General features: G+C 46.0%; 1 protein-coding gene across 3 annotated transcripts in view; it reads left to right on the top strand.

Moving 5' to 3' along the window:
* STX8 (syntaxin 8) overlaps nucleotides 1-27,886 on the top strand; it is a 255,952-nt gene that overhangs the window by 9,771 nt on the left and 218,295 nt on the right. For 2 of the 3 annotated variants that reach the window (XM_043583107.1, XM_043583106.1), the window contains exons 3-4: nucleotides 4,833-4,927; nucleotides 15,467-15,577. The exons of the other annotated variant lie outside the window; for it this stretch is intronic. In XM_043583107.1, the coding sequence (XP_043439042.1) occupies nucleotides 4,833-4,927; nucleotides 15,467-15,577 (206 nt within the window). The remainder of the gene's footprint in view (nucleotides 1-4,832; nucleotides 4,928-15,466; nucleotides 15,578-27,886) is intronic. 3 annotated transcript variants of the gene reach the window in all.

Here is a 27,886-nt window from a genome sequence, read left to right as displayed (position 1 = left end):
TTAATTTCTGGCTTCCTCTTCCTCTGTTACTTTTTGCAGAAATAAGCGTGTGTTTGTGTTCTCATTTCTCTTTCTTTTCCATAAGATACTCCTTTGTATCTCGCTCTGTTTATTTACTACCGTGTTGTAGTAATCTCTCCATATTAATTCTTCGAGATCTTCGCTGTTCTTTAGGGCTACATAGTTGTGCTACTGCACGGATACGCCGTAGTCCATTTAACCTGCCTAAGGATGGGAGTTTAGATAATTTCTCCTGTTTTGCCGTTATGAACAACGCCACAATAAATGGCTTTATGTTCTTCCTCCCCTTGGTATTTGCGGAGGTGTCTTTTAAGGGTGAATTGTCAGAACCTGGGTGGATGTGATTTTTTTTCACCTGCCACCAAATTCCTGTCCACAGGGGTGTGCTTACTCACCCTTTGACCAGCAGTGCACGAGTTTCTGTTTCTTCACAGGCTGGCCAACAAGAGGGTGTCATCTGATAAGTGCGATATGGTATTTCAGTGTCGTTTCAAGTGTGCATCTTTCATGTGTGAATCAAGTGAAGTGTGTTTGCACATGTTTAAGCATCATTTACATTTTTCTGAGAAGTTCTTCTTTTGTTAAAAAAAACCCTTTATTAAAAATTGGATTTTTGGTCTTTTTAGTCTTCAAGAGTTTCTTATCTAGTATGGAGATTAGTTCTTGGTGACATATTATAATTTATTTTCTTTATTATGTGTTGTTTGGCTTTGCTTAGGATATCATCTGCCATGTGAAAGCATTATTTAAAAAAATTTTTTTTTAACGTTTATTTATTTTTGAGACAGAGACAGAGCATGAAAAGGGGAGGGGCAGAGAGAGAGGGAGACACAGAATCTGAAACAGGCTCCAGGCTCTGAGCTGTCAGCACAGAGCCCGACGCGGGGCTCGAACTCACGGACCGTGAGATCATGACCTGAGCCGAAGTCGGACGCTTAACTGACCGAGCCACCCAGGCGCCCCGAAAGCATTATTTTTTAAACAGAGTTGGCTAGCGATCTTTAATTGCTTCTGTATTTTCACTCATACCTTTTGCTATTTCTGGGATGTAAGGGAATTCATTTCTGTTTTCTTCTAATAAACGTATGGTTTCACTTTTTTACATTTAGACCTCTGATTCATTTAAGTGGTATAATCTTCTTGGGTACTTAATTTCTAATTATAAATGAGTTTTCAGTGTGGCCAAATTATTGCCCATGGTAGAAAAGTTTCCCAATGTAGACTTTCTGGATTTAGGTTGTATAAAATTTTAAGCCTCTTCAACATATAATTCTGTCCCAATTCCAATTATCTTTTAAAAATCTTACTCATTCTGTTAGGCGCAAGTATATAATAGTTTAATATGCTTTTTTTGTTATTTATGCCATTGAACCTGTTTTCATATATTTATTGGATACTTATATTTCTTCCTTTGTGAATTGCCAGTATATGTCCTTAACCTAACTTATTATTTCTTTTGTTTTTAATTTATTTATTATTTTGAAAGAGAGAGCAAATGTGAGCAGGGGAGGGGCAGAGAGAGGAAGAGAGAAAATCCTAGGCAGGCTCCATGCTATCAGAGCAGAACCCATCATGGGCTCAATCCCACAAACCGTGAGCTCATCACCTGAGTCGAAGCGTCAACCACTCAACTGACGAACCACTCAGGTGCCCCTGAGAGAGGTCTTTCATACCCAGAGATTATCTAAATATTTCATCTAATCTTCCAAATTTTCTTTAATCTTTCCTTCTGTTTTTATTTTATTTTATTTTTTAATGTTTATTTTATTTTTGAGAGAGACAGACAGAATGTGAGTGGGTTAGGGGCAGAGAGAGAGGGAGACACAGAATCCAAAGCAGGCTCCAGGCTCCAAGCTGTCAGCACAGAGCCCCACACGGGGCTCAAATTCACGGGCTGTGAGATCATGACCTGAGCCAAAGTCGGACGCTCAACCAACTGAGCCACCCAGGCGTCCCTGTTTTTATTTTATTTTTAAACATGTATCTTTAAAATATTTGAAGTTTATTTTGGTACGTTGTAGGCATCAAATTTTATTTTTTCCCATTTGCTGAATTATTCTTTACCTCATCCCCCCCAAGATATGAAATATCCACAGGACGCCTGGGTGACTCAGTGGGTTGAGCATCCAGCTTTGGCTCAGGCCATGATCTTGTGGTTCATGAGTTCGAGCCCTGTATTGGGCTCTGTGCTGACAGCTCAGAGCCCAGAGCCTGCTTCGGATTCTGTGTCTTCCTCTCTCTCTCTGCCTCTCCCCCACTTGCCGTCTTTCTGTCTCTCTCTCAAAAATAAACATAAAAAAAAAGATATGAAATAATCCTGTATTTCATTCACTGAATTTATTTTTGCACAGCCATACTGCGCCTGGACCTCCTGTTCTGTCACACTAGTGAAGCTTTCACTAACTGCCAGCGTCATATTCTTGTAGTTTTTATGAAGATTTAATATCTCATTGTTGAAGTGCCCCTCTATCACACATATTCCTTGTCTTTTAAATTTCTCTTTATCTATGTTTTAGAATAATTTCGCATGGCTTCATTACAATTCATTTGTCCTGTGCCTCTGTTACCCTCTTTTCTAGTAAGAGAACTCCACATGGGACTTTGAATAGATGTGTAGTTTATTCATAGATTAATTGGGGAATGCTTACATTTTTACAATATCGAGTGTTTCCTTTTATTCACTCCTCCATCAGTATTGACTACATGGTTGCAATGTGCCAGGCAGGTGCTAGATGTTTTTTAGGTTTTGTTGGTGTTGTTAATGATGTTTAAAAATAATGATGAAAAGAAATGCTCCCTACCTAGTACTTAAATTTAGAAATGCCCTGGATTTTTTTTTTTTTTTCCATTTTAAGATTGATTACCAGACTGACTTCTTCTCTGGTTTTTAGTAATTTGTCAGTGGATTCACTTAACTTTCCCAAATAGACTTATCCATTTATATATCATGATGATTTCATCTCCTTCTTTCCAGCCCTTGTGTATTTCTTTAACTTGTCTTATTGCGTTGGTTACAACTTCTAGACCAATGTTGGAAAATATTACGGTTAAGGTAGTAATGTTCCGTTTTTAGTTTTCTTTCTTTCTTTTTGTTTTGTTTTTAATTAATTTCCCCTGTGCTGTATCAATCATACAGTTGTTCTGTTTGTAACCATTAACACTGTCAGATTTAGTATTAGATTTTCTAACATCAAACTGTTCTTAAATTACTAGGATAAATTCTACTTGGTGATGGTATGTTGTCATTTTAACGTAATTCTGAATTTGTTTTGCTAATATTTTTAAAGACTTTTGCATTTTATACTCCTTACAGGAGATTAGCGTGTGGTTTCTTTTTTCTTTTTTTCTCTCCCCCGTCCCCTCTCCACCCCCCCCCCCACTCCCCAGTATCTCTGTCAGTGATTGTTATCAGGGTTGTGTTAGCTTAAAATATGAGTTAGGCTCTCCATCTTTTTCTGTGCTTTGGAAGGTTTCTTGCAGATTATGATGATGGAAAACTTTTCCTGGTTTTAAAAGTAACCATTTTTCTTATAAAATATTAAAAAAATCCACTACTTAGAGATAATCGCCCTTGGCATTTTGAAGTATTTAGTTCTTAGATTGATTTTTTTTTCTCTGTGGGTGACATTTCATTTTAGGACTTGATTTTTTTCTCTTTTAATAAATTATGCTGGCTATCTTTCTATGTCGACAAATCGAGGTTTCCGTCATACTTTTTAATGGCCACATACTCTTTGATCTCTTGAATGCTTTTGAGCTTTAATTTCGTAGACTGCTCTTCAGTTTGGGGCATGTGTGTGTGTGTGTGTGTGTGTGTGTGTGTGTGTGTGTATTGTGCTATGTTTGTTTGTTTTACTCTTCTTGAACGAGGGGCGATCTCCTCTCCGTGGTATTTCCTCATAAACACTGTGGGTGGTTTCTCCGTGGTTCCCAGAGGTATTAGAATAGTTAAGGTTAGACTTTTCTTGGCTGCTGATACCTTTGGGGGTTGCTTGATGTGTGTGAGCCCTCAGCCAGCCTCTACTGTTCTGCTGTTTTTCCCTTAGTGTGTGTGACCCTGCTAATCCTAGGGAGGGAGTCCTGCCTTCCCCTGAAGTTATGTAATTGCTACTTCGAACAAGGTAGCAGATGAAATCTGCGCTAGTCTGTCTTTTCACACCTATCTCTGATTTCCTGCGTGGCTGGCTGTATTTAATTTACATGGGCAGTTTCAGTTTTCATATTTTCTCAGTTCCCCAGAGGTTCTCTCCCTACCTTCCTCCATCCTTTAACATAGCACTCAAGAGTCACAAACAGCAGTTTCCTCTGGGTTTGTAGAATGACTAAGAAAATCTATACACTCCTGGAAAAAGAGTCACGGGTCGTGAGCATCGTTATAAGAACACACTGCTACAAAACTTTTAAATGGGTTTTAAGTAAACCAGTGTGTTCAGAGCAGACTGGCAGGATTGCAGTGAGACTTGACGTCTTGTCATTTGAAGCGGGGTTGAAGACACTTGGGTTTTTTCACTGGCGAATGGGGTAGATGCTCAGGGGACAGGATTCAGACTGTGAGGGCCAGGGGTTGGTTTCCCGTCACTGTCTACTCAGGTATGGGCTGGTTCTCCAGTTGGTCACCTTATACAGCGGATGCAAGCATCAGGTGGGCGGCTGGACCCAAATTTGGATACCTTAGAACCCTGAAGGTGTCCTTGGGAAGTTAAGCATCTGCCAGCTGGTCCTTGAAGGAATCATAATGTGTTTACGTGATGTTTTTAGTAGCTCCCCCACCTCTGGACTAGCATACTTAGGATGTGTTCTTTTCTTTCCAGCTGACCGTGACAATCAGAGCTTTGTTGCAGAGTCTGAAGGAAAAGATCGCCCTTTTGAAGGACTTATTGCTAAGAGCTGTGTCAACACATCAGATGTATCCATGTAAACATTTCCACCTCTTCTCTAGAGTGGGAGGAAAAAGCAGTCTTATTTGGAGAAAGGAAGGAATCCGGGCCACCCAGATTTTTTTCCATAGCTCGAGGAAGACCTGGTTTCCCAAATATTGCCTATGATCTCGATTTCTATTTTAAGTGTCTGTTGCCCTGCTCTACCCTGAAAATGCTGGCGAGGCGAGCATATACTGATGGAATTAAGTACTGTGGCCGTTCTTGGGTGTGACCTTGACAGTGTAGAGAGCTAGTGCTCTCGTCGGTGCTGTCCTTGCCCAGAGTCCTGCGCTGCCACGTGCCCCGAAGATGGTGAGCCACTGCTCCCACAGGAGGCCTTCCGTGATCATCCCGGGCTGGGATCATGCTGGACTTTCCAGAGCTCTGAGTGATCCATTTTCTTTTCTGAGAGGCCAATGCCAATAGCCACCATAGACCTTTGGGGTTCTTTCTTTCTTTCTTTCTTTCTTTCTTTTCTGTTTATGTAGATTACTGAGATGTGACTCCTTTGCTTTAACGTTCTTTGGAAAGCACAGATCCCGCCCCTGGTTTTGGGAGGTTTGGAAGTGTGGGCGGGGAACAGAGCATTTACTTGAAGCAACTTGGGCCATCACCCCCACCTCCCACCGACCCTGCCAAGTATTGAAGCTTTTTTTTTTTTGTTAGAAGTTCATCATTTGATCAATTTAAAATCCATGTGACCCATTCCCTAAACCAGTCCTTTATTTTTTATTTATTTTTTAAGCCTTTTTTTTTTAATGTTTATTGATTTATATATTTTGAGAGAGAGACAGAGTGTGAGCAAGAGGGGGGAGGAACAGAGACAGGGAGACACAGAATCCAAAGCAGCTCCAGGCTCTGAGCCGTCAGCACAGAGCCTGACGCAGGGCTCGAACTCACAGACCGTGAGATCACGACCTGAGCTGAAGTCGGACGCTCAACCGACTGAGCCACCCAGGTGCCCCTAGAATTTTTTTCAAATCTTTTTTTAACTTTTATTTATTTTTGAGAGACAGAGACAGAGCATGAGCGGGGAAGGGGACAGAGAGAGAGGGAGACAAAGAATCCAAAGCAGGCTCCAGGCTCTGAGCTGTCAGCACAGAGCCCGACGCGGGGCTCGAACTCACGAACTGCAAGATTGTGACCTGAGCCCAAGTCGGATGCTTAACCGACTGAGCCACCCAGGCGCCCCTAAACCAGTCCTTTAAACCTGAGTTTTTTGGGCTTGAAAACTAGTCTCAAAGTGGTCTTCTCTCATCATTTCTTCAATTGTCAGCTCATACAAAAAAGCCAGATGTTGGTAGCTCAAGAAATGGTGATTATTGCCTGATTTTAAATGGGAGAAGGTAGGAATATTGCTTTTCAGACAAAATCATAGAAAATGTTTTAACAATTATTTTCTTGAAGGGCAACCCCCTTTATGCTACCAAGGCGGTTCATTTAGATTAATCTCGTGATTTTCCAAATATTATTAACACGCTAAGGTTACAAGTAGAAGTTTAATTTCAATAAACAACAGGGGCCTTATTTTTTAACACAGGGAGGTTCGTTTAGATTAATCTCGTGATTTTCCAAATATTCAATTATTAACACGCTAAGGTTACAAGTAGAAGTTTAATTTCAATAAACAACAGGGGCCTTTTTTTTTTTTTCAATTTTTTTTTTTTAACGTTTGTTCATTTTTGAGACAGAGAGAGACAGAGCATGAATGGGGGAAGGTCAGAGAGAGAGGGAGACACAGAATCTGAAACAGGCTCCAGGCTTTGAGCTGTCAGCATAGAGCCTGACGTGGGGCTTGAACTCACGGACCGCGAGATCGTGACCTGGCTGAAGTCGGACGTCCAACTGACTGAGCCACCCAGGCGGACAGGGGCCTTATTTTTTAACATGGTTGGAATGTTCTTTAAAAAATTTTTCTTAATGTTTATTTATTTTTGAAAGGGGGAGAGAGAGAGACAGACAGACTGTGAATGAGGGAGGGGCAGAGGGAAAGGGAGACACAGAATCCAAAGCAGACTCCAGGCTCTGAGCTGTCAGCACAGAGCCCAACGTGGGGCTCGAACTCGCAAAGTGTGAGATCATGACCTGAGCCCAGGCGCCCCAACACAGTTGGAATAGTCTGATACATTTACTTTGTAACTTTACCCTCTATCTGGTATCGTTTATTACTGCACAGTATTATAAAAAAGTTTTTATTTTATCAAAATCAACGAGTCCTGTTATGTAGACCTCAGGTAGTTTCCAATCGGCTTGGCTCTTTTCTCTACTTTGAGTACCAAGTGTCAGGAAGTCTGCGTGTGAGGTAAGGTGTGCAAACTCATTTTGCTGTTACCTAAAGCATGTGTGTTAAAAAGGTAACTAAATCACTGCTTCACGGTATAATATTAAGAACTATTGACTTGGTAACTTCCATAAACATAACTTATTATTATTCATTTTATAATATTTATGTGCTCAACTATAGGGCAAAAAAAGAAACAAATTAAGAACCCCTCCTTTTTCACTGTTAGTAATTCCTGCTGGTTATTAGTTATGGAGAAGCATGTGGCAGTAATAATGGACTTGACTTTGTTCTAAATGCCTTCAGCCAGACCATCTTTTGAAATCCCTTAGACTTTGGTTTTGTGGTCATCTCACAATTTGCTGAATGAAGCACTAAAAATCTCTAAAAATATTTTAAAATATTGAACAGAGTTATTAAATACATTATGAAAGTACTTAAGGATGTTAATGCAGATAATTTAGAATTTTGTAGGACAAAGAAAAAACCCAACTGGACTGTAACAGTATTCTTTCTTAGGTATTTTTTCAAATGATTGGGTCTGTTTCTACTCGAAACACAACCCTTACTAGGACAGAATTCAGATCACCCGCCTCATGGGGGCGCTCAAGACCTCTGTATTTTCAGGGAGACCGTTTCTGCTGATGGAATGGAAAGGAAGTAGTTTCTCTAGTATGAAGGCCTCTTGTTAACTCTTTTTCTGTTCCTCACTTCTTCCCTTCCCTTGACCTTTCTGTTCGCAACTATTTCAAATAATTCCATAGCAGTTATCCTTAGATTTAAGATGTGTCAGGTGGCCACTTGTGAGTCCTAATAACCTCATATTATTAGTCTGTGTTGGTGAATCCTTATTTTCTTTACAAAAAAAAAAAAAAAAAAAAAAGGTAGTGAGGCCAGGCCAACCTTTGCACCCCAAGTCAGGGACGGAGCTGGAAAAAAAAAACCCGCATCCCAGCAGGGGAGTGTTTTACACTGAGGAGAGGAATCTGAGAGCTTAAGTAACTTGCCCCAGACCCCACAGCCGGGGAGTGGAAGAACTTGGACTCAGATGCAGGGCCGTCTGGCCCCAAAGCCGGTTGTTTAAAAGCTGAATTCTACCGTAGTAGAAATAACACAGTCATCTGTCACCTGGCCTGTCTTCAGCTAGAATTCCCTATTAATTGGCATGTTGCTGTAGTGCCAAAACAAATCCTGTTTATAATGCAAATCCTCAGGGCCCTCCTTAATCATCAGAAAGATTAAACAGTGTTCACTGCGCTTTATTAGGTATACTTTATGATGTTGTAATTCTTAGAAAATTTTTTGTCCGTAAATCGCCAACAGAGTGACAGTTTAAGCCTTTCTTTTCTTGAGGCATAATTAATGCCGGGTGACTTTTTTAATGTGAATATTCGAATACCACATTCCCTTACCGCGTTGGGTAGTTGAGAGTTTACGGCACTTTACTTCGTAAATTTATGCGTTTGTGAAGTTTTCCAAAGAACACCAGGGATTGCCAGAAAGATAAGTCCTAAGCACATGCCTTCCAAACAGCTAAATTCATGGAGTTAAGGCCTGAGACATTGTTGCTCTTTCTTGGAAAAGTATTTTCTCCTGGCAAGAAGAGATGCGAAGTTAAAATGAAAGTCCTGTGCTTTTGAATCGGTTCGTTTGCGATTCATAAACTAAAGTCCTGCAGCCAGAGAGTTTCAAATTGCTGAAAACCATTCATTTCTATTCACAGTGCTTCTTGGAGACAGGAGCGATTCATTGCTTCTCTGGTTGAGAAAAGTCGTGTGCCACGGGAGGCTTGTGTGTGAAATGTCAGGTGGTAGCAAAATTATTCTTAGACTTGGCCTTACGCGAGCTCGTCTTTTTGTTGGGTTTTCAAAGGCAGCATCTTTACTAAGTTGAGGAGAATTTAAAAATCTCTTTACAAAGGGGTTCTGTATAAAAAGGTATTCTGGTGTCTTGGGAGAAGTCCTATAGAAATAGTTTTTCAAAAGTATAAATAACTTTTTAATTTATTTGGAGAGAGAGGGAGTGAGCAGGGGAGGGGCAGAGAGAGGGATGGGGAGAAACCGAATCCCAAGCAGGCTCTTCTGCACTGGTAGTGGGGGGCTTGCACTCACCAACTGTGAGATCACAACTTGAGCCGAAATCCAGAGTCGGATGCTTAACCGACTGAGCCACCCAGCACTCCTAAATAGCTTTTCTCCGCTTTGTCTTTTTTTGGGGGGGAAAAAAAAAAAAAACTAGGAAGATAGGTAGATGGATAGACGGTTGCAGTGATCACCATAACTGAATGCGGATGTTGGGGGGCTAGCCCGGTAGATTTTAGGGAGAGCCCCTTGTGGTTCTCGCACACTCTACTTGTCCGTGACAGTTTTCACCGAGAAGAGCGAGGGTAAGATCGTGTTTACGGCGGTAGGGATTTTCTTCTTTAGGCTCTCTTACGTCCTTTCTAGTCTTCCGTGTTAAAAAGCTCCTTGCTTTGTCACCACGATAATAAAAATAGGTGGTAGTTTGGTCTGCTGTGGTTTTTTTGAATATCCATACCTGGCAAGGTGTATAATTGGCAACTTTTACGTAAGTCTCCCGCCACCCCCGATTTGTTTGGACACTTTTCTGCTCCATGAAGTCCAAACATCTGGGCACCGTTGGTGTGGTGGGAAGAACGCTGGCTTTGGAACCAGACGGAACTGAGGCTGAGGGCCAGCTCTGCCCCTTCCTCAAGGCCAGAGAGCAATTTAGCCTGTCTAGACCCTCTACTCTAATCTAGAGTAGAATTAAATATGCTCACCTTGCAAGGTTTGTGTAGAAGCTGGAGGAAATCTATTTATAAAGCACCCCACTGGACTGGCCCCTCATCTTGGTGGGTGTTGAATAAAAGGTAGCTTTCAACATTGACTGTGTGACCTTGGACAAGTTACTTAATCTCTTGGTGCCTTGGTTTTTGTTTTTTTTTTTGTTTGTCTTCTTCTGTGAAATAGGGGTAACGAAAGTACACCTGGATTACAGAATGGCTGCTGAGGGTTCAAGAACATTCACAGAAGGTGCTTTGCACGTAGTAAGCCCTCCTTGGAGATTAACTGCTGCTTAGTCTTTTGTTGCTGTTGTAAGAAGTCCAGCTACCGTGGGGAATTCACAGGTGGTCCTTACAGAGTCTATATTCATGTAACGAGGTCCTATCGAAGCACACAGATAATGCTAGTATTAAAATATTACTTGCAACCTGTGATCGGTGCTTCGAGAAAGCTAAGGACCCAGCCTGGAACATAATAAATACTCAGTAGAGTTTGTCAACTTTAAAAGGAAAGAGAAAAGGAAGAAATAGTACAGGAACCAGAAAAGTCTGGCCTCGAGGACTGTAGACCGTCCTCTTGGGGATCCGCCGTTATGTCACCAAAAAATAATTCCCTGCACATTTCTCCCTTCTCCAGAGCCATTAATTCGCAAGCAAAACTTGCCAACGTTCTTTTTTTTTTTTTTTTTTGAGTTTGTTTTTATTTATTTTGAGATACAGAGCGGGAAAGGGGCAGAGAGAGAGAGAGAGAGAGAGAGAGAGAGAGAGAGAGAGAGAGAGAATCCCAAGGAGGCTCCGTGCTGTCAACACAGAGCTCGACATCGGGCTTGAACTCATGAATCGTGAGATCATGACCTGAGCTGAAGTCAGACGCTTACCTGACTGAGCCACCCCAGGTGCCCCAAAACTGGCCAAAATTCTTAAGCCTTCTATCAAATAAAGAGAAAATCAGGGTGCCGGAGTGGGGGCGGGGCACCCAGTGGGACCAGCAACACCTCTGCTAAACCTCATCTTAGATTTAAAGTCCTTATCAAGAGCTGGAGCCTTGCTCCAGGAAACATAAGCCCCGCTTTGGGGGAAGCCCGCTTCTCTCCCTCCCCCTCGCTCACTTGCACCCTCTCTCTAAAAAAAAATTAAATTAAATAAATAGATGAAGGACTTACAAAGTTTCTGCAGAGAAGCTGGGCTTCAGCCTTCGGTAGTTAGTGAGTACCGGTAATATGAAGTCCGCGTCTGATTTCATAGAGTCTGACATCTCCATGACGGGGCTTTAGTTACATGTAAAAAACCAGCCTAGCCGTTGACAAGGAACTATGGTTTTGTCTGTTCTCTGACCTTCCTTCCTTGGTTATACTCCTCAGACTGGTGGAAAAGAAGGTCCCAGCTGTGGCCACCGACTGTGTGCCCTCTTTCCTACCCTCACTCCTCCCAGCTGCCATCAGTCTGCATACATGTAGTATGGTCATTTCTGGACGATTCTCAGACCTCTTGTTAACAACAACCCCTATATAAGAAGCGTGCTATGCAGAAGGGCTATTAATCTCTTCTTTTACTTCCCTCCCCCCCCCCCCTTATGCCACATTCTCTCAGTAGATTAAAATAAAAATGAAACAAAGAAGGAGGGTGTTCCTAATTGGTGAATTTTCCAGCTTTTCCAGATTAGCAGGAGGTCCCCGGGAAAATTCTGAATGAGTACTACTAGTGTTGTTAATGCTTTCAACAGGATGCTGGGAGGTGCCTAGGTTAAGTGGGGACAGTACTGGGAGCGCCAGGGTAGAGGAGCCCCCGGGAGGTGTGGTGGTCAGGCCCAACATGATGTGGTGGAAAAGCCCTGACCTAAAGCGGAAAGAGCTGGGCTGTAGGCCTGCATGGTCATGAACCAGCCAGGTGACAGCCACACGGGGCCGGTTTCCTGGTCAGGAGAAGCCGGAGAACCCTCACTGGCTTAGGGGAGCTCTGAGGGTTCCTGTAGCATTAACTGTGATTCCTTTCTTCAGCTGCTAACCCACAAAACACAGTCACCAACTTCTACGGCTCTTGGAATTGATGTTCCTTAATGAAGCCCATTCTTAACCAGCTTAATTCTGTAGCCAGTGTCTGCCAGGTTTTAAAACCTGTCTTTCCTGTGTTTATTGTAAACAGCACCTTCTACCTGTATACTTCTCATTGTTGGTTTTTCCCAGTGACACTTCCCACTGCCCCCTCCCACCCCCACCCCCAGCCCCAGCCCCCAATCCTCTCCAGCATCTTGTTGTTCATGGTCAATGATGTCGATGGTCAGTGCCTGTCATCCCAGACTTTTCTAGTTTCTAGGCATGAACAAATATACGTACATGTAAATATCAATTCTTTTGACTAGCGAGGGATCATACCATATATATGGTTCTGAAACTTGTGTTTTTATTAATTAGCATGTGACAGGCAAACATTACAAAATGAGATTCCATGAAAAGTTAAGTCCCCCTCACATCCTGAATCCCCCAGCTCCCCCCTCCTCACAGGCAGTTGTCTGTGTATCCTTCCAGAAGGTTTCTGAGTATATACAAATGTATATGTGTCCAGCTGAGTGTTTTTTAATTTTTTAAAAATGTTTACTTATTTTTGAGAGACAGAGAGAGAGTGCGAGGGAGCAGGGGAGGGGCGGAGAGAGAGGGAGACGCGGAATCCGAAGCAGGCCCCAGGCCCCGAGACGGTGGGGCTCGAACCCACGAAACGCGAGATCATGACCTGAGCCAAAGTCGGGCGCTTAACTGACTGAGCCCCGCCCCAGGCACCCCTACATTTTGTTATTTAGAAGGCGGTCTGGTAAGTGGTTGGACCTATTTACAGCCCCACCAGGAATAGCAGAGAGTGGTGCCTGTTTCCTCTGCCCTTTCCACAACTTCCCGGTCACAATTCCTCACCTGATAGGCGGAGGTGACATTACGTTTGTTTGCACTTCTCTTACGTAAAACTGAATGGTTTTCAATGGGATGAGAATTGCTACTGTTTCTTTGTTCTGTGCTCCGTTACGTCTTTGCCTTTCTGTCTCGTTGTTCGCCACTGTGAGTTTGTCACTTGCAAATTTATTTCGCAGACGTTTAAAATTTCTGTATAGTCAAATGGGTCTTTTCCTTTCGCGGCCTCTGTGTTTTCACTCTTGACGAGAAAGATTTTTCCTACTCCGAGATGATTGAAAAGTTCCCCTATGTTTTCTCTACTGATACTTTTATAATTTGTTTTTTATCTTTTAATCCCTGAGCCAGGGGAATCTGTGCTCAATCGTAAGAATGAACTGTAGTTCAGCTTCCGTTTGCCTGGGTGGCTGGACGCTGAAAACCACAGATTGCCGGAGAACGGAACCCAGGACAAGGCGAGTTAGCATTGGGATATAATTCACAATTCCACAAATTAAAATGCCCGGTCTGCCGTGTACAATTCATGCCCACAGCTTCTGTTTCCCTCTCCCTCCCCCCACCACACACTTCTTTGGGACAGAAGAAAAGCCTTCCGCTTTGTTGCCAATTTGCCACTAATTGAAACACATTGATATTTATTCTTGGTATTGAGATGATCAAAAGGCTAATGTTTGGCCTTCTTATTGGCACGGAGGAGGTGTTTCAGCCCGCTGTTTCTTAGTTACAGTTGCTACTTGATGGTGTGCAAGTGGGGGTGACTGCAGGCAAGCAGGAAACGGAAAAGCCGTGGTAGCGATTTTCCTTGGGGAAGCCTGAATTCTGGAATGTTGAGAGAATTCATTTACTTATTTATTTATTGTTATTTTTTTTAAATATCTAAAGCCGTGGAGGCTGCTTAGCCTCATTGGTTTGGGGACTTACAATTTTACTGACTACTATCTTACTGGGGAACTTCTTCAAGCGTTTTCTAAAAAAACTGTTTTTTAAAAATTAATGATGATTATTTTAGCAAGCTAGCTCCTTCTATCCACAATAGCAACCAGGGTTATAGATTCCCTGGGCCATGGTTTCACTACGCCAGCCTCCCCCACCCCAGGAAACGATGATGCTATCATTTGATTCTGCCAACTTCCTTAGAAATATTTTGGGCCTACGTGCAGGGTTTGATGCCCCTGTTTGAAGTAGGAAAGTATCACTGAATCTAAAGCAGCCGCCTAATGCCTTACTGTCACCAGAACTAGGTAATGTGGCCCCGGCGGCTCTGAATTACCAGTTTCAGGTCTAATAAAACAAAAGCCACCCAATTAAAAAAACCCTCAAAGCCAGATAAAATCCACTGTCCTGGGGATGGCTTATTTTTGTACTTACTCTTTATGTCTTGTGTCAGGTATGTCCTTACAGAAGCATCCGTTGGGGTGCCGAGTGGCTCAGTCAGTTAAGCCTCCGACTTCGGCTCGGGTCACTACCTCACGGTTCGTGGGCTCGAGCCCCACATCAGTCTCTGCCCTGATAGTGCGGAACCTGCTTGGGATTCTCTTTCTCTTCCTCTCTCTGCTTCTCCCTCGCTCTCTCTCTCTCTCAAAATAAATAAACTTCAAAAAAAAGTATCTGTTAGCTTTCTCCCATTGTTCTTTTGATAGCTGAAGTCTTCCCCATCAACGTTTTTTTTTGCTTTTAAACGCACGCACACGCTCACTGACACTCAGCCTAGAAGAACTCGCTTAACTTGCTTCAAGAAAGCTAGTACAGAAAACTCTGGATGTAGCCCTGACTCGTTATTTTTCTTAGCCATAACTTGTGAGTTGTGCCGGAAGAGGTGTTAGCGATAATCTGGCGTTCCATACAAAGAGACAGAGATCCGCAAAAGAGAGATAACTGCTTCAAGGTTGCAGATAACGGTCAACACAAGACTAATAAGCTTTGGACTCCCGGCTTAACCCGCTCGCTAGGGTAACGCAGTGAAATCCGAATCTTTCCTTGTAGTTTTCTTTAGAGTTTAAGGCTCATGCGGTGTGCTTAAATAATGAGCTGATGGGGGCACCCTTTAGAGCAAATCTGTCACATAGAGTAGCACTTTTCAAAAAGGATTCCACGTGTGTGAAGACACATTCACACGGAAGAAAGAAGGCAGTATTGAGAACCCGGCTCATTTTTTACAGGGCGTCTTGGGGGTGCTAATGTCTAGGCAAACACCCTTGAACGCTGACACCTATAACTCAACACCCGAGGAATTGCTGACTCAGATCGCTCTGTTGACGGGAAGAATCATTCCGGCGTTGGTCACTGGGAGGAAAAATAATCTCTACCTGCCGCGTTGCTCAGCGGCGGCTCGGTGTCCGTGGCCGCGAGTCCGCGGCTATGGTTCTGTCGAGGGCCTTTACTTGGGAAGTCTGTGGTGTCGAAGGTCAGAGCGGGAGGAGGAGGAGAACGGTTCAGGTCTCTTCTGGCCAGTACCGGTCAGAGTCTGTAATCGTCACACCTGGCCTGGGAGAGCTCGCTTAGTAACACGATAGGTAAACCGAGGTAATTCACCCACCGTTGGACCTTAACGAGATGTGTGCAGAACACAGCTTGAAGGAGACCGGAGACAGAACCTTCTGGATGAACTCATAACCCGGGAGAGGCTACTTCTGGCATCCTTTAAGAACGAGGGGGCAGAGCCCGATCTCATCAGGTATGACATTTTCCTTCACGGGGATTACGTGGTTGGGTGAAAAGCGTTCTTGGCCGAGATCACGGATGTGTTTCCCGAACGGCTCGATTTAACTAGTAAAATCTATCCCGCCCCTTTACAGCGTTTGCCATGTCATGGTCTCTCTCTTTAGCGTTCTTTAATTTTCTGGATTGAGCAAGCCGGGTATGTTGGGCGGAATCTCATCCTGAGGGAAGACGGTTTGCGTGGAATACGGACCGGGTCGGAAAAGTTCCTTTGCATCCTCTGGTTGTGCTTTCTGCCACGTGAGCTGTCTTTTCGGCTCCTGAAGTCACGTGTTCACCTGGGTGGGGAAAAGGCTTCCCCGTGTGTGTGTTTTCACTGGCCCGTTTGGGAAACTGTGTCCTAGCGAGACTGTGGTCCGTGCTCACGAAGGTAGGGGAGCACGGCCGTTGGATCCTGGCCCGTTCTGTGCCGGTGAGTGATTCCCACTCTGTGGAGGGGACAGCCGCTGTCCGCCCAGCTCTGTTGGAACACCCGGAGGAGCGGGCCAGCTCTCCAGGGTTGGGGTTAACGAACCCCATGTGCTTCCTTCTTCGGAGCTGTCCACACAGCCCCCTTCCAGAACTCCTGTAACTTCATCGTGGGAACCATCACGATGGTTCGAGGAAATGAACTTCACGTAGAAACTCGCCTCTCTCCCTCTTTGCCACGAGGGACGATGCTTTCGTTCTGCGGAGTGGCTTGCTTCTGCTTAGTTCCTGGGTAGGAATGACATGGCTTCTCAAGGGCAGTGGTTTTTGACCTTTGGCCACGAGTTACTGGGCCCTGCATCAGACAGTTAAATCGAGGGGGCGCATGGAGGGTCCCAGGTAAGTACGATATGCAGTCAGGATTGCAGACCACTGCCCTGGGGTAAGCAGAGGAGAAGGAAACAGTGTCCTGTTGGCCCCAGGCCTTGGGAGCCTGTGACCCAGGGATGCAAGAAAGAAACGAAAGACAGGAAGCCGAATGGAATCCGGAGTTGTTTCTGTGGTGAAATAAAGCCCAGGAGTCAGGGAGGGAGGAGTCATGTCCCGGGCAGGGTGTGTAAGAAGCCAGAAGTGGGCCAGAAAGCTCTCTGGCTGTTTGCGGTGACGAAGGCGGTAATCCAGGGCTGGCGAGACAGAAACACACGAGCTGGGGATCCGTGGCGCACAGTCAGGGCCACCTGTCAAGAAGCGCGTCTACGTTGGAGTCTAGAAAGTAAACAAAGGTGCAGTTGGCAGAGCCAACCGGAGAGGCGATGGGCGGCATCTAAATACCTCTGCTTGGTGGTCCAGCAGGTGGACCTTCTAGGTCTGCGTTTCTTTCTTTCTTTCTTTTTCTTTCTTTTTTTTTTTTTTTAACATTTGTTTATTTTTGAGAGACAGAGAGAGGTAGAGCACAAGCAGGGGAGGAGCAGAGAGAAAAGGAGACACAGAATCCAAATCAGGCTCCAGGCTCTGAACTGTCAGCACAGAGCCCGACGCGAGGCTCGAACTCCCGAACCGTGAGATCATGACCTGAGCCAAAGTTGGATGCTCAACCGAGTGAGCCACCCAGGCACCCCTAAAAAATTTTTAAGTAGGCTCCACCCCCAACATGGGGCTTGAACTCACAACCCTGAGATTAGGAGTTGCATGCTCTACTAACTAGAGCCAGCCAGGCGCCCCTGAATCTGCATTTAAATTTAAAAAAAAGTGAGAGAGAGGGAGAGGGAGAGAGAATGAGTGGGGGAGGGGCAGAGTGAGAGGGAGAGAGAGGATCCCAAGCAGGCTTTGCACTGTCAATGTGGAGCCCGATGCGGGGGCTTGAACTCACAGACTAGACTGTGAGATATGTATGACCTGAGCTGCAATCAAGAGTTGGACACTGAACCGACTGAGCTACCCAGGCCCCCGGTGCAGAATCTGCATTTTAACAAGATCCTGGGGATTTGAATGTACCTTACAATTTGAGAAATATAGCTCTATATCTTTTTTTCTCTCTTTTTTTTAATGTTTATTTAATTTTGAGAGAGAGGGAGAGACAGAGCATGAGCAGGGGAGGGCAGAGAGAGAGGGAGACACAGAATCGGAAGCAGGCTCCAGGCTCTGAGCTATCAGCCCAGAGCCCGATGCGGGGCTCGAACCCACGAACTGCGAGATCATGACGTGAGCCAAAGTCGGATGCTTAAAGCGACTGAGCCACCCAGGCGCCCCTATCCTTTGTTCCTAATGGTGGCACTGGGCATCTAAGTTACCCAAAGGGCTTGTAAAAACGATAAAGAAGAGAGACAAAGAAGAGGAAGGAAATACAGGTGGCAGGACCGATGGGGAGCGCACTTCTCAGGTGCGTCTAACAGGTGGCGGGGGAGGCCGCTGCCCCGTGTCCACCCGCGGTGCCAGCTGAAAGCTCGAGTCTGCCGCGCACTTCCCGGGTGCCGGGCACGGGCTGAGCACCTCTTGGGCGTTTGCTCAGGAGGTCCTCGTGACGTCCATTTTACAACGGAGAAACTGAGTTTGGAGGGGTCAGGTAAACTCGCACAAGACTCCGAAGCTGACGGGTCTCGGAGCGTGGATTTCACCCAGACGCGAGCGCCGTCACACGTGAACTCGCAGCCACCGCAGCGCGAGAAGTGCTGGGCCCGGCCCTGTTGCTCGCTGGTCTCCCGGCCATCTGGGCTTCGAAGTCATTGACCTTGGGGTGCAGGTATGCGTGCTGCCTCTTTCACTGCTGTTAGGACAAGGCGAGGCGATCGTTATGTGAAGGGCTTAGTGACGCAAGATGTTCCTCCTGGCGAACCGTGCCGCCATCAGGCCTGGAGGAAGCGCCTGCTGCTGCCTCCTTCCCTCCCCCTCGGGAGCTCCTGGCACCCCCCCCCCCCACCCCTCCCAGGCCTCCCCGACTGACCGGTCTTGTTCCAGGGAGCCCGCCCCTTCTCCCCTTGCAGATCTCGCTCTGTGTCCCCTTCCTCGGTGCCCGGCTTGCTGCCGTCTTACCCGCAGACAGTCGCAGGTTAACTCTCGCAGCGGAATCCATGGCTGCAGGGGCTTCCCCTCCGGGGGCCTGTCCGCGGAAGCCTCCTGGAGCCCAAAGCAGATTGACTGTCGGGAGAATTTTAGCAAAGCTGGTGGATTAGCGTAGAGGCGTTGGGTCTCAGAGGCCTTCCGCGAGCGACCAGTGCCTCTTCCCCATCCTGTGGTTCAGGCTGAGCCACATGCTGGGCCCACCCGTGTGGCTCGGAGGGGAACGGTTGGGGTGGCTTGGGGACAGGGAGGCCACACCAAGGCGGAACCGTGAAGCAACGAAGGCCGAAGTCCTCGGGGCTTGAAGTCACTGAGGCTTATTTACACGCTCTCGAGATGGAACCGAGGGAAGTGTAGATGCCGTTGTGTCGTCGTAGCTCAAGGAACGGAAGTCCGGAATAGCTCGGAGTAAGCTTCCAGAAGCATTCTGTTGAAAGGTGCGCCAGCGCCGTGGGGTAGAAGGGACTCCTGAGGAGCGATGTGAGGAAGGTGCAAATGGATAGGACGTTCCGTGCGGGGTGGCATGGGGGCTAGCCAAGAGAAGGAGGCAGTGTGGCCCTGCTGACCTCCGGGAGAAAGTCAGTCAGTACAGGTAAAGAGAGGGAAGCTTACGGTGGGTGGCCTGGAAGGTGGGTCGCTGGGGAATCCCTACGGAGCCCAGATTGCTGTCGACCCGCCTGCAGGCGCTTGCTAGGCCTGCTGCGGGCACAACACCGGGGGGCTCAGCTACCAGAAACGTCCTTCCTCACGGTTCTGGAGGCTGGAAGGCCAGACCAGCGTGTCACTGGCAGTGTCGTGCCCCCTGACGGCTGTGACGGAGGGTCTGTTCTAGGCGTCTCTCCTGGCCTTTTAGGTGGCCGACTTCTGTCTGAGTCTTCACGTGGTCGTTACCCTGTGCGCGCACGTCCCCCTGACGTGTCTGAGGTCTGTGTGTCCAGCATCCCCTCTTCTCATAAAGATAACCCGGGGCATGTTGGATGATGGGCCACCCCAACGACCCCATTGTAACTTAATGACCTCGTTAACGAACCTGTCCCCAGATACTGTCGCATTCTGAGGTACGTACCAGGGGTTAGCACTTCAACCCCGAATGCACAGGAATTTTTTGCGAAAATGCACGTCCTGTGACATCCCAGGAGAACCTGGTCGATGAGAGGACGCGTGCTGGGTGAAAGCATTGTCAAATATTATGTAGGAAAATCCTTGGGAAATCTGCTTTCGGGCCACGAAATGGACACGAGACAGCGCTGACCCGACCCGCTGGGAAGACAGCGCCGCCGGGGACTTACTGGAGACAAGAAATGGGTCTGTTGGCGAGCGGAGGAGCGAATGACTGTCACGGTCGGGTGCTGGCAGCAGATTGTCATCACCCGGAAGTCAGAGTTTCTGGTCTTTGATTTCACTCGCCTGGCGACATCAGAGTGTTATTTTTGCCCTCTGTACCCCTAGTCCCCACGCTTGAGGCCTCCCCTTCCACCCCCGACTTCTCGTACCCCGGGAACTCCTTCACTGGCCTTCGGAGGCTCTGAATTCACAAGTAGACGTAACCAGGCTGGAATCACAGTTCAACTTGTCCTCTTGCGTCCTGACTGTCAAGGCCGCCTGGTCCTTTCTGACACCAGCCGTCAGGGACCTTTCGGCTCTGTCTTTGGAGGGACCTCGTTCCCTTCCCCGCCGGTCCGTTTCTGTGACACACGGCGTCCTCAGGCCTCCCCGCGGTTAATTCCCGGTCCTGGGCTCCCCGGCGTCCTTTCCTACTTCTCTGATCTCTGGACTCCTCTGGCATTTTTGTTTGCTTCTGTCATTCTTGAATAAACCAGCGTGAGTTGCTTTGTTACCTGGCGGGGGCGGGGGTGGAGGCTCCGTGGCACATGTCTTTGCCTTGGGTCACGACCTACGGAGATGCGCTGGCCGGAAAGCCTTATCAGAACCTTCAAATGTGATAGACATGCTCTCTGCGGCACGCGTTGTCATTAATGCCAGACTGCCAGCACGGCGCATTCCCTGTCGCAGACCTGGGGCTAATCGGCTTGCTAATCAGTGTTTCAAAGCCCCGTGATGACCGGCAGCCAGAGTGCGGCTTGGGTTTGTCCCATCAGGACTCACCGGGAGCCCGTGGAGCCCCTGCCTCTCCCTCTCCTTCCTGTTTCCTTTGTGTGACCCCGCTCCTCTCCTGCCTGCACCCGAACCCTCAGCCTCCTCTCTCCCGGGGGCGCCCCCACCCCTCCCTCTCCTCCTCTTCCCCCTTCCTCCTCATATGTGGCCTTATTAAGGAGAGAAGAGTATTGTCAGACCGCGGTTGGGATTAGCATTCCCCTTACACAGACATTGATGTGGCGATCACGCAGTTGAATGTGCGGCTGTCATGTGATGCGATCTTAGCTGCACCTTACGGATTACGGATCATTATTTTAAAGCAGTAAACCTTGATGGGAGACGGCGGGCTAAATAAGCGATGGTTGACTGACTTAGGGCCTTTGGAAACTTGTTAAAGAAGTCTCCGCGTAACAGCGTCTCCTAGAAGATAAGCCTCGACTTAGAAGGACGCTGCTTTAAAATCCTCCTGCCCTTTATACTCGAGAGCATTGCCGAGTCTCACCATTAGTTAAATCTTTGTCTGTAGAGAGAGAGAAAAACAATCATTGCATACTCCACTGCTCGGTGAGCATCTCAGAGATTATGTGATTAACTCGGCTGTAGTGGGTGGCTAATTGGCTAAGCTTTAGTCGTTACACCAGCAGCTATGTTGAGGATTATAGGAAGTAGGAAGTTATTTAGACGTCGGGATGGTAGCTGTGTGTCAGGAATGGCGTATTAGGAAGGAGACCAGTTGCTAAAGTCAAAAGGATGACGGTGGAATGTTCCCGTTTTCTTAGAGTGTCGACGTTAGGCATTTGATGTCAGGTATCTTCCTTTGAGCTATTAAAAAAAAGAAAGAAAAGTATGTTATTTCCAGTGTGTATTTCATGTCACTGTATCAGAAACCACAGTGGACAAAAGAAAAAATCTACATTCAGTTTTACATGAAAAGCACCCCTCCCCCATTTTAAGCCATTGAATGTTGGGTTTTTATTATTATTTTTTTTTATGTTTTTATTTATTTTTGAGACAGAGAGAGACAGAGCATGAGCAGGGGAGGGGCAGAGAGGGAGGGAGACACAGAATCGGAAGCAGGCTCCAGGCTCTGAGCGGTCAACACAGAGCCTGACGCGGGGCTCGAATTCATGTACCGTGAGATCGTGACCTGAGCTGAAGTCAGATGCCCAACCGACTGAGCCAGCCAGGCACCCCTATAACTTAATTTATTCTTTAAAAAAAAATTTTTTTTTAATGTTTATTTTTGACAGAGAGAGACAGAGCATGAGCGGGGGAGGGGCAGAGAGAGGGAGACACAGAATCCGAAGCAGGCTCCAGGCTCTAAGCTGTCAGCACAGAGCCCGACGAGGGGCTCGAACTCATGTACCGCGAGATCGTGACCTGAGCTGAAGTCAGACGCCCAACCGACTGAGCCACCCAGGCGCCCCAAGATGTTTTATTTCAAATTACAGCTTGAGTTATAAGAAGGATGATTCACACCTGATTCCACTTAGATTTCCTAAAGAATCATTGCTTGATATTTTATGTTGCCTAAAGTTATTAACACATGAGCAACCCCTACTTTCCTAAAAGTAGGAATAGCTAAAGAATGCATAAGTAATATATTCACACGGATGAGGAATTTAAAAAGCATTTGACAGTATTTGGTGACAAGCCTCCCTCCCACTGTGTTCCCCACTTCTGGACATAAATATCAGTGTTAAAAATCATTGGCACATCAGGGCTCCTGGGTGGCTCAGTCAGTTGAGTGTCCGACTTCAGCTCAGGTCATGATCTCACGGTTCATGAGTTCAAGCCCCGCATCTGGCTCTGTGCTGACAGCTCGGAGCCTGGAGCCTGCTTTGGATTCGGGTCTCCTTCTCTCTCTGCCCCTCCCCTATTCACCCTCTGTTTCTCTTTCTCTCTCGAAAATAAATAAACATTAACAAAAAGTCATTGGCATATGCTTCTGAAGTTCTCTGAAGCATCTACCAGCAAATATGAATATTCCTTATTTCCCTCCGTCTTTAACGCAAATGGTACATACCATTCTGCAACATTTTTTGGTCACCTGATCAGATGTATTAGAGAGCTTCCCAAGGTAGCAGGTTTTTGTCATTCATTTTGATAGTCTTATAATATCTCGTTATATGCATGTACCATGATTTCTCTAACTAGCTTTCTATTAACAGACGTGTGTTGTTTCCAGTCTGTTACACATATATTTTATATGTGTGCATATATGCTTAGTACATAGATTTCTTCTACAAAAAAATGGTGGTGAATAACATTACATTTAAGGGAGTTCCCCCGTGTGAACATCTGCCTCTAGATAGGTTCTTAGAAGGAGGAGGGCGGGGGGGGGGGGGGATGGGATGGGGTGTGCCTGGGTGGCACAGTCGGTTAAGTGTCTGACTCTGTCTCAGCTCAGGTCGCGATCTCACAGTTTGTGAGTTTGAGCCCCGCATTGGGCTGTACACTGACAGCACGGAACCTGCTTGGGATTCGGTCTCTCCTTCTCTCTGCCCCTCCCCAGCTTGTGCGCACGCTCTCTCTCTCTCTCTCTCAAAATAAATAAATAAACTAAAAAAATAAAATAAAATAAAATAAAATAGTAAAGAAGTAGGATGGGCTGGGTCCAAGTATACGCACTGTGACTCTCACAGAACCAGCGTAGACTTTTATGTGAGTGCCTGTTTCCATCCAGTTTTCCCCAAAGACAGTGTCACTAACCTTGGTTTCCTAGGCCAGTCTCCGATATGAGGATTGTTACTTCCTAGTAGAGTTTTATGGCGCTCCTGTATAAAATCGTAACGAACCAAGGTTATCAGGAAATTCTCCTGTGTTTCTTTTTAGTGCTCTCACGATTTTATTTTATAACTGTTAAATATCTGATCCATCTGGAATTTAATTTGGTGAAGAATATGAATCTCACTTTTTTCCTACTTGGCTACCCTATTTTTTTTTTTTTTTTGGACTGTGTTTTTTCCTGAATGATCCATTTTCGCAAATTTTGAGATGGTGAGCATTATACTATTGCACTGTGTGTGTGTGTGTGTGTGTGTGTGTATGGATCTGTTTCTGGACTTTGTGATGTGTTCTGTGGTCTCTCTGACTACTCATGTGTTAGTACCTTTTGAGGCTCTATTGTAAGGTTTAATACATGATAGTCTTCTGTCATTATACTTCTTTTTTTTTTTAATTTTATTTATTTTAAAGAGGGAGAGAGAGAGAGGGAATATCTCAAGCAGCTGTTAGCACAGAGCCTGATGCGGGGCTCTATCCCATAACCCTGGGATCATGACCTGAGCTGAAAGCAAGAGTCAGATGCTCAACCGAATGAGCCACCCAGGCACCCTTATGCTTTTTTTTTTTTTTAAGAGTTTTGGTTTTTTTTTTTTTTTAAACGTGAATTCTAGAACCAGCTAGCCTAATTTTTGAAAAGGAAAAGTAGCTTTTTTTTTTAATTGGCATTCCGTTAAATCTTGAAACCTTTTATCGTATTGAATCTTTCTCTCCAGGAACATGGGGTGTCTCTCCACTTGGTCAAGACGCCGTTCAGGGCTCTCAGGGTGAGCTGTGCACATTTGTGGCTTAACGTATTTTTAGGTATTTTATGTTTTTGGTGGTTTCGAATTCAGTATTTCATGCCATGGTGCTTTTCGGTCATTGTTTATAGGAAGCTGTTCGCATCTGATGCCTGCTAATTAGTATTCTAACCACTTTCTTAAAGCTCTGATTGTTTCCAGTCTTCCTGTTGGTCCCCTTGTCTTTGCCGGTTGTTATTTGTTTGTTTCCTAAGAGAAAGGAGCTCCTGAGCTTCCCAGTGAGTAGACTGGCTCAAAATAGAGCTAGGCTGGGCTCGTATCACATGCCGTGTTATGCCGAAAACCGTGGAAGAATAGAGTTGCCATGATTGGCTTGGGTCTGCTCAGGAGAGATGCATCCTTGAACCTAAATGGGGGATGGGCTCGTGCGCCCTGAGCAGTGGAGCCCTGAGCAGAATCAAGGTTCCGTTCACGAGGGAGAAGAGACTTGCTGAAGTCAGGTAGGCCCCCTGTAGTGACTACATCGGCCCTCCCCTACAGCTCTTCCCCGGCGGTAACTTGCCACATCCTGAAGTCTCTTCTGACACCAGATGAGGAAGGTTGTGGAGCTCTGTGACCTCGAGTAGAACCGTCATCTCCTGTCCCTTTTCTTGTTCCTGACGTCCCAGGGAAGTGGTACCTCACGGGCCTTCTGGGTGATGTTAGTTAGGTTCACATGGAGCTTAGATAATTGCCTTGAATCTCCAGTTCACTTTTTAAGGGAGCTGGGAAAGCCATCACTACCACCCGTCTGCCCAAAGAGGATTGGGAGATAGGCTTTTGGAGTTCAACCCGTTTTCAAGAGTGACCCACTTATGCAGTGTCACAGAGCGGGTTTCTTCTGTGGGCAGAGGATCCCGTGCATTTCACGTTAGGTATCATTTAACTCTAGTTTGGGCGCTCGTAGCTTCTGACCTTGTCTCCACGTTCCTGACAAAGGCAGTGGGCTAATTTCATGCACGGACTGATACTTCATATGACAAGAGGGAGTATTTGCAGTAGGGACTGGCCTGAAAAATCCGGACTGTATGTTGCCTTAGTGTATTTTTTTCCCCCTCTGTTAACTACTGAAATGACAGCAGCCGTGCAGCGTGCACCTTGATCACGTTTCCTTGGGGAGAAAAACTGGGTACGTCATAGGACAGAGTAGATTTGTGACTTCCTTTGTGGTGGAGGCAGGCTGGTTGAAGGCTTCGGCCAAATTTTTGACCCTTTGGATATTCTAGTGGTTTATGGGAATGGATAGAATTTTAAAAATAAAGATTTAATCTAAAAGTGGTGCATTACGGGGGCACCTGGGGGGCTCAGTCGGTTGAGCGTCCGACTTCAGCTCAGGTCATGATCTCCCAGTTGGTGGGTTCAAGCCCTGGGTCGGGCTCTGTGCTGACAGCTCGGAGCCCGGAGCCTGCTTCGGATTCTGTGTCTCCCTCTCTCTCTGCTCCTCCCCTGCTCGTGCTCTCTCTTGCTCTCAAAAATAAACATTTAAAAAATTGAAAAAAAAATTTTTAAAAATACAAGTGGTATATTGTGTCATAAACACATTGTACAAAAAGAGTAATCACGGAAAATTAGAGCTTCCTTCTACTTCAACAGACGTGAGTTTCCTCATTTCTTCCCCAGAGGCAACCACTTCGAACAGTTTTTTACGTGTCCTTCGAGAGAGACTCTACACGTAATAGAAAAGCATGCACACACCTCCAGTCTCCCTCCCCCCTCTTTTATTTTTAACAGGAATGATAGTATAATACGCCCTCTTGCCTCTGCATTGTCTCTTCAGTTTCGCAGGATATCTTGGGCAGTCTGCAGCAGAATGTTTAAACCAGTACTCTTAATCAGGGTGCCTGGTGGCTCAGTCAGTTCAGCACCCGACTTCGGCTCAGGTCATGATCTCACGGTTCGTGAGTTCGAGCCCCGCGTCAGGCCGTGTGCTGACAGCTCGGAGCCTGGAGCCTGCTTCCGATTCTGTGTCTCCCTCTCTCTCTGCCTCTGTCCTGCTTGCTCTCTGTCTCTGTCTCTCTCAAAAAACTTTTTAAACTAGTACTCTTAAATGTTTCGACGGTGTCTCAGAAGTTGACACAGCAGCTCTTTTGAGATTTTTTTTGTGATGAATGGCAAGACTGGCGATCACTTGAGGGAATCTCTGCAGTCACGTTAGGACAGATTTTTGTTTCTCTCTCGGTGGGATAGGAAAGGAAGCTCTATCAGCAGCCCGACTTCCAAATAGACACTGAGTGTAAAGAAAGGTTGTCCATTTGGATGACTGATCAAGCAACTGAAACCAAAGACCTTGAGATGTGCATAAATAGCAGTGATTGCAATCCCGTGCCATTGGTCCCATCGACAAGGCTACCCAGTGATACCGTGCGAGACGTAATGAGGTGTAGTCCCCCCACAAACAGGTTTGCAGCAGTAACCTGGTAGCTTCTGTTCTCAGGTTTGGAAAGCTGGACAACAAAGAAATACCAAATGAGAAAAAAATTTCAAAGATGCCGTTTATTCTTGCATTAAAAACTTGAAATATGTAGGAGTAAGTCAAATGAAAGGTGTATGTGACCTCTACAGTCCAAACTGTAACATTATTGGGACGCCTGGGTGGCTCAGTCGCGTGAGCGTCCGACTTCAGCTCGGGTCATGATCTCACGATTCATAGGTTCAAGCACCATGTCAGGCTCTGTGCTGACAGCTCGGAGCCTGGAGCCTGCTTCCGATGCTGTCTCTCTCTCCATCTCACTGCCCCTCTGCCCCTTGCGTGCGCGCTCTCTCTCTCTCTCAAAAATAAATAAATATTAAAAAACATTAGAAACTATAACATTATTTAAAGAAATTAAGGAGGGGCGCCTGGGTGGCGCAGTCGGTTAAGCGTCCGACTTCAGCCAGGTCACGATCTCGCGGTCCGGGAGTTCGAGCCCTGCATCGGGCTCTGGGCTGATGGCTCAGAGCCTGGAGCCTGTTTCCGATTCTGTGTCTCCCTCTCTCTCTGCCCCTCCCCCGTTCATGCTCTGTCTCTCTCTGTCCCCAAAATAAATAAAAAACGTTGAAAAAAAATTAAAAAAAAAAAAGAAATTAAGGAAAGACGAAACGATATGCTATGTTCAAGATGGGAACACTCAGTACTGTAAAGACATCAGCTCTCTCCAAATTCACCTGTAGGTTCAGAACAAATCCACTTACAGTCCTCAGCCAGTTTTTTATTTTGTCCCTTAAGAAGCTGATTCTGATGTGGTGTTTAATAATTCTTATGTGGCATTTAAAAGAGCCAAGGCAATTTTGAAGAACAAAGGGGCCGAGCACTCACATCAGCGAACGGGACTCTTACCATAAAGCTGCATTGTGGTGTCGCCCCAAAAGTAGGCAAACCACCCCGGTGGGAACAGTCCCGCGTACACAGTGTCACTTGATTCTTGACAAGGGTGTGCTGCAGTGGAGTGGAGAAAAGGCAGTCTCTACAGTAAATAAGGTTATATCAGCTGGGTATGCATATGGGAAATAAAAGAATTTCAGCCTCTGTTGTCATTCTGCGTAAAAATCTGTGCCAAGAGGATTGCAAATCTCAATGTGACAGCTGAAATGAGAGCTTGTGGAGGAAAACATAGGAGAATGTCTTTATGACCTCGGGATGCACAAGCCTTTCTTACAGG

Source organism: Prionailurus bengalensis, chromosome E1 (assembly GCF_016509475.1).
Source record: "Prionailurus bengalensis isolate Pbe53 chromosome E1, Fcat_Pben_1.1_paternal_pri, whole genome shotgun sequence".
Classification (NCBI taxonomy): Eukaryota; Metazoa; Chordata; class Mammalia; order Carnivora; family Felidae; genus Prionailurus; species Prionailurus bengalensis.
This window is presented reverse-complemented; position numbering and strand designations above follow the sequence as displayed.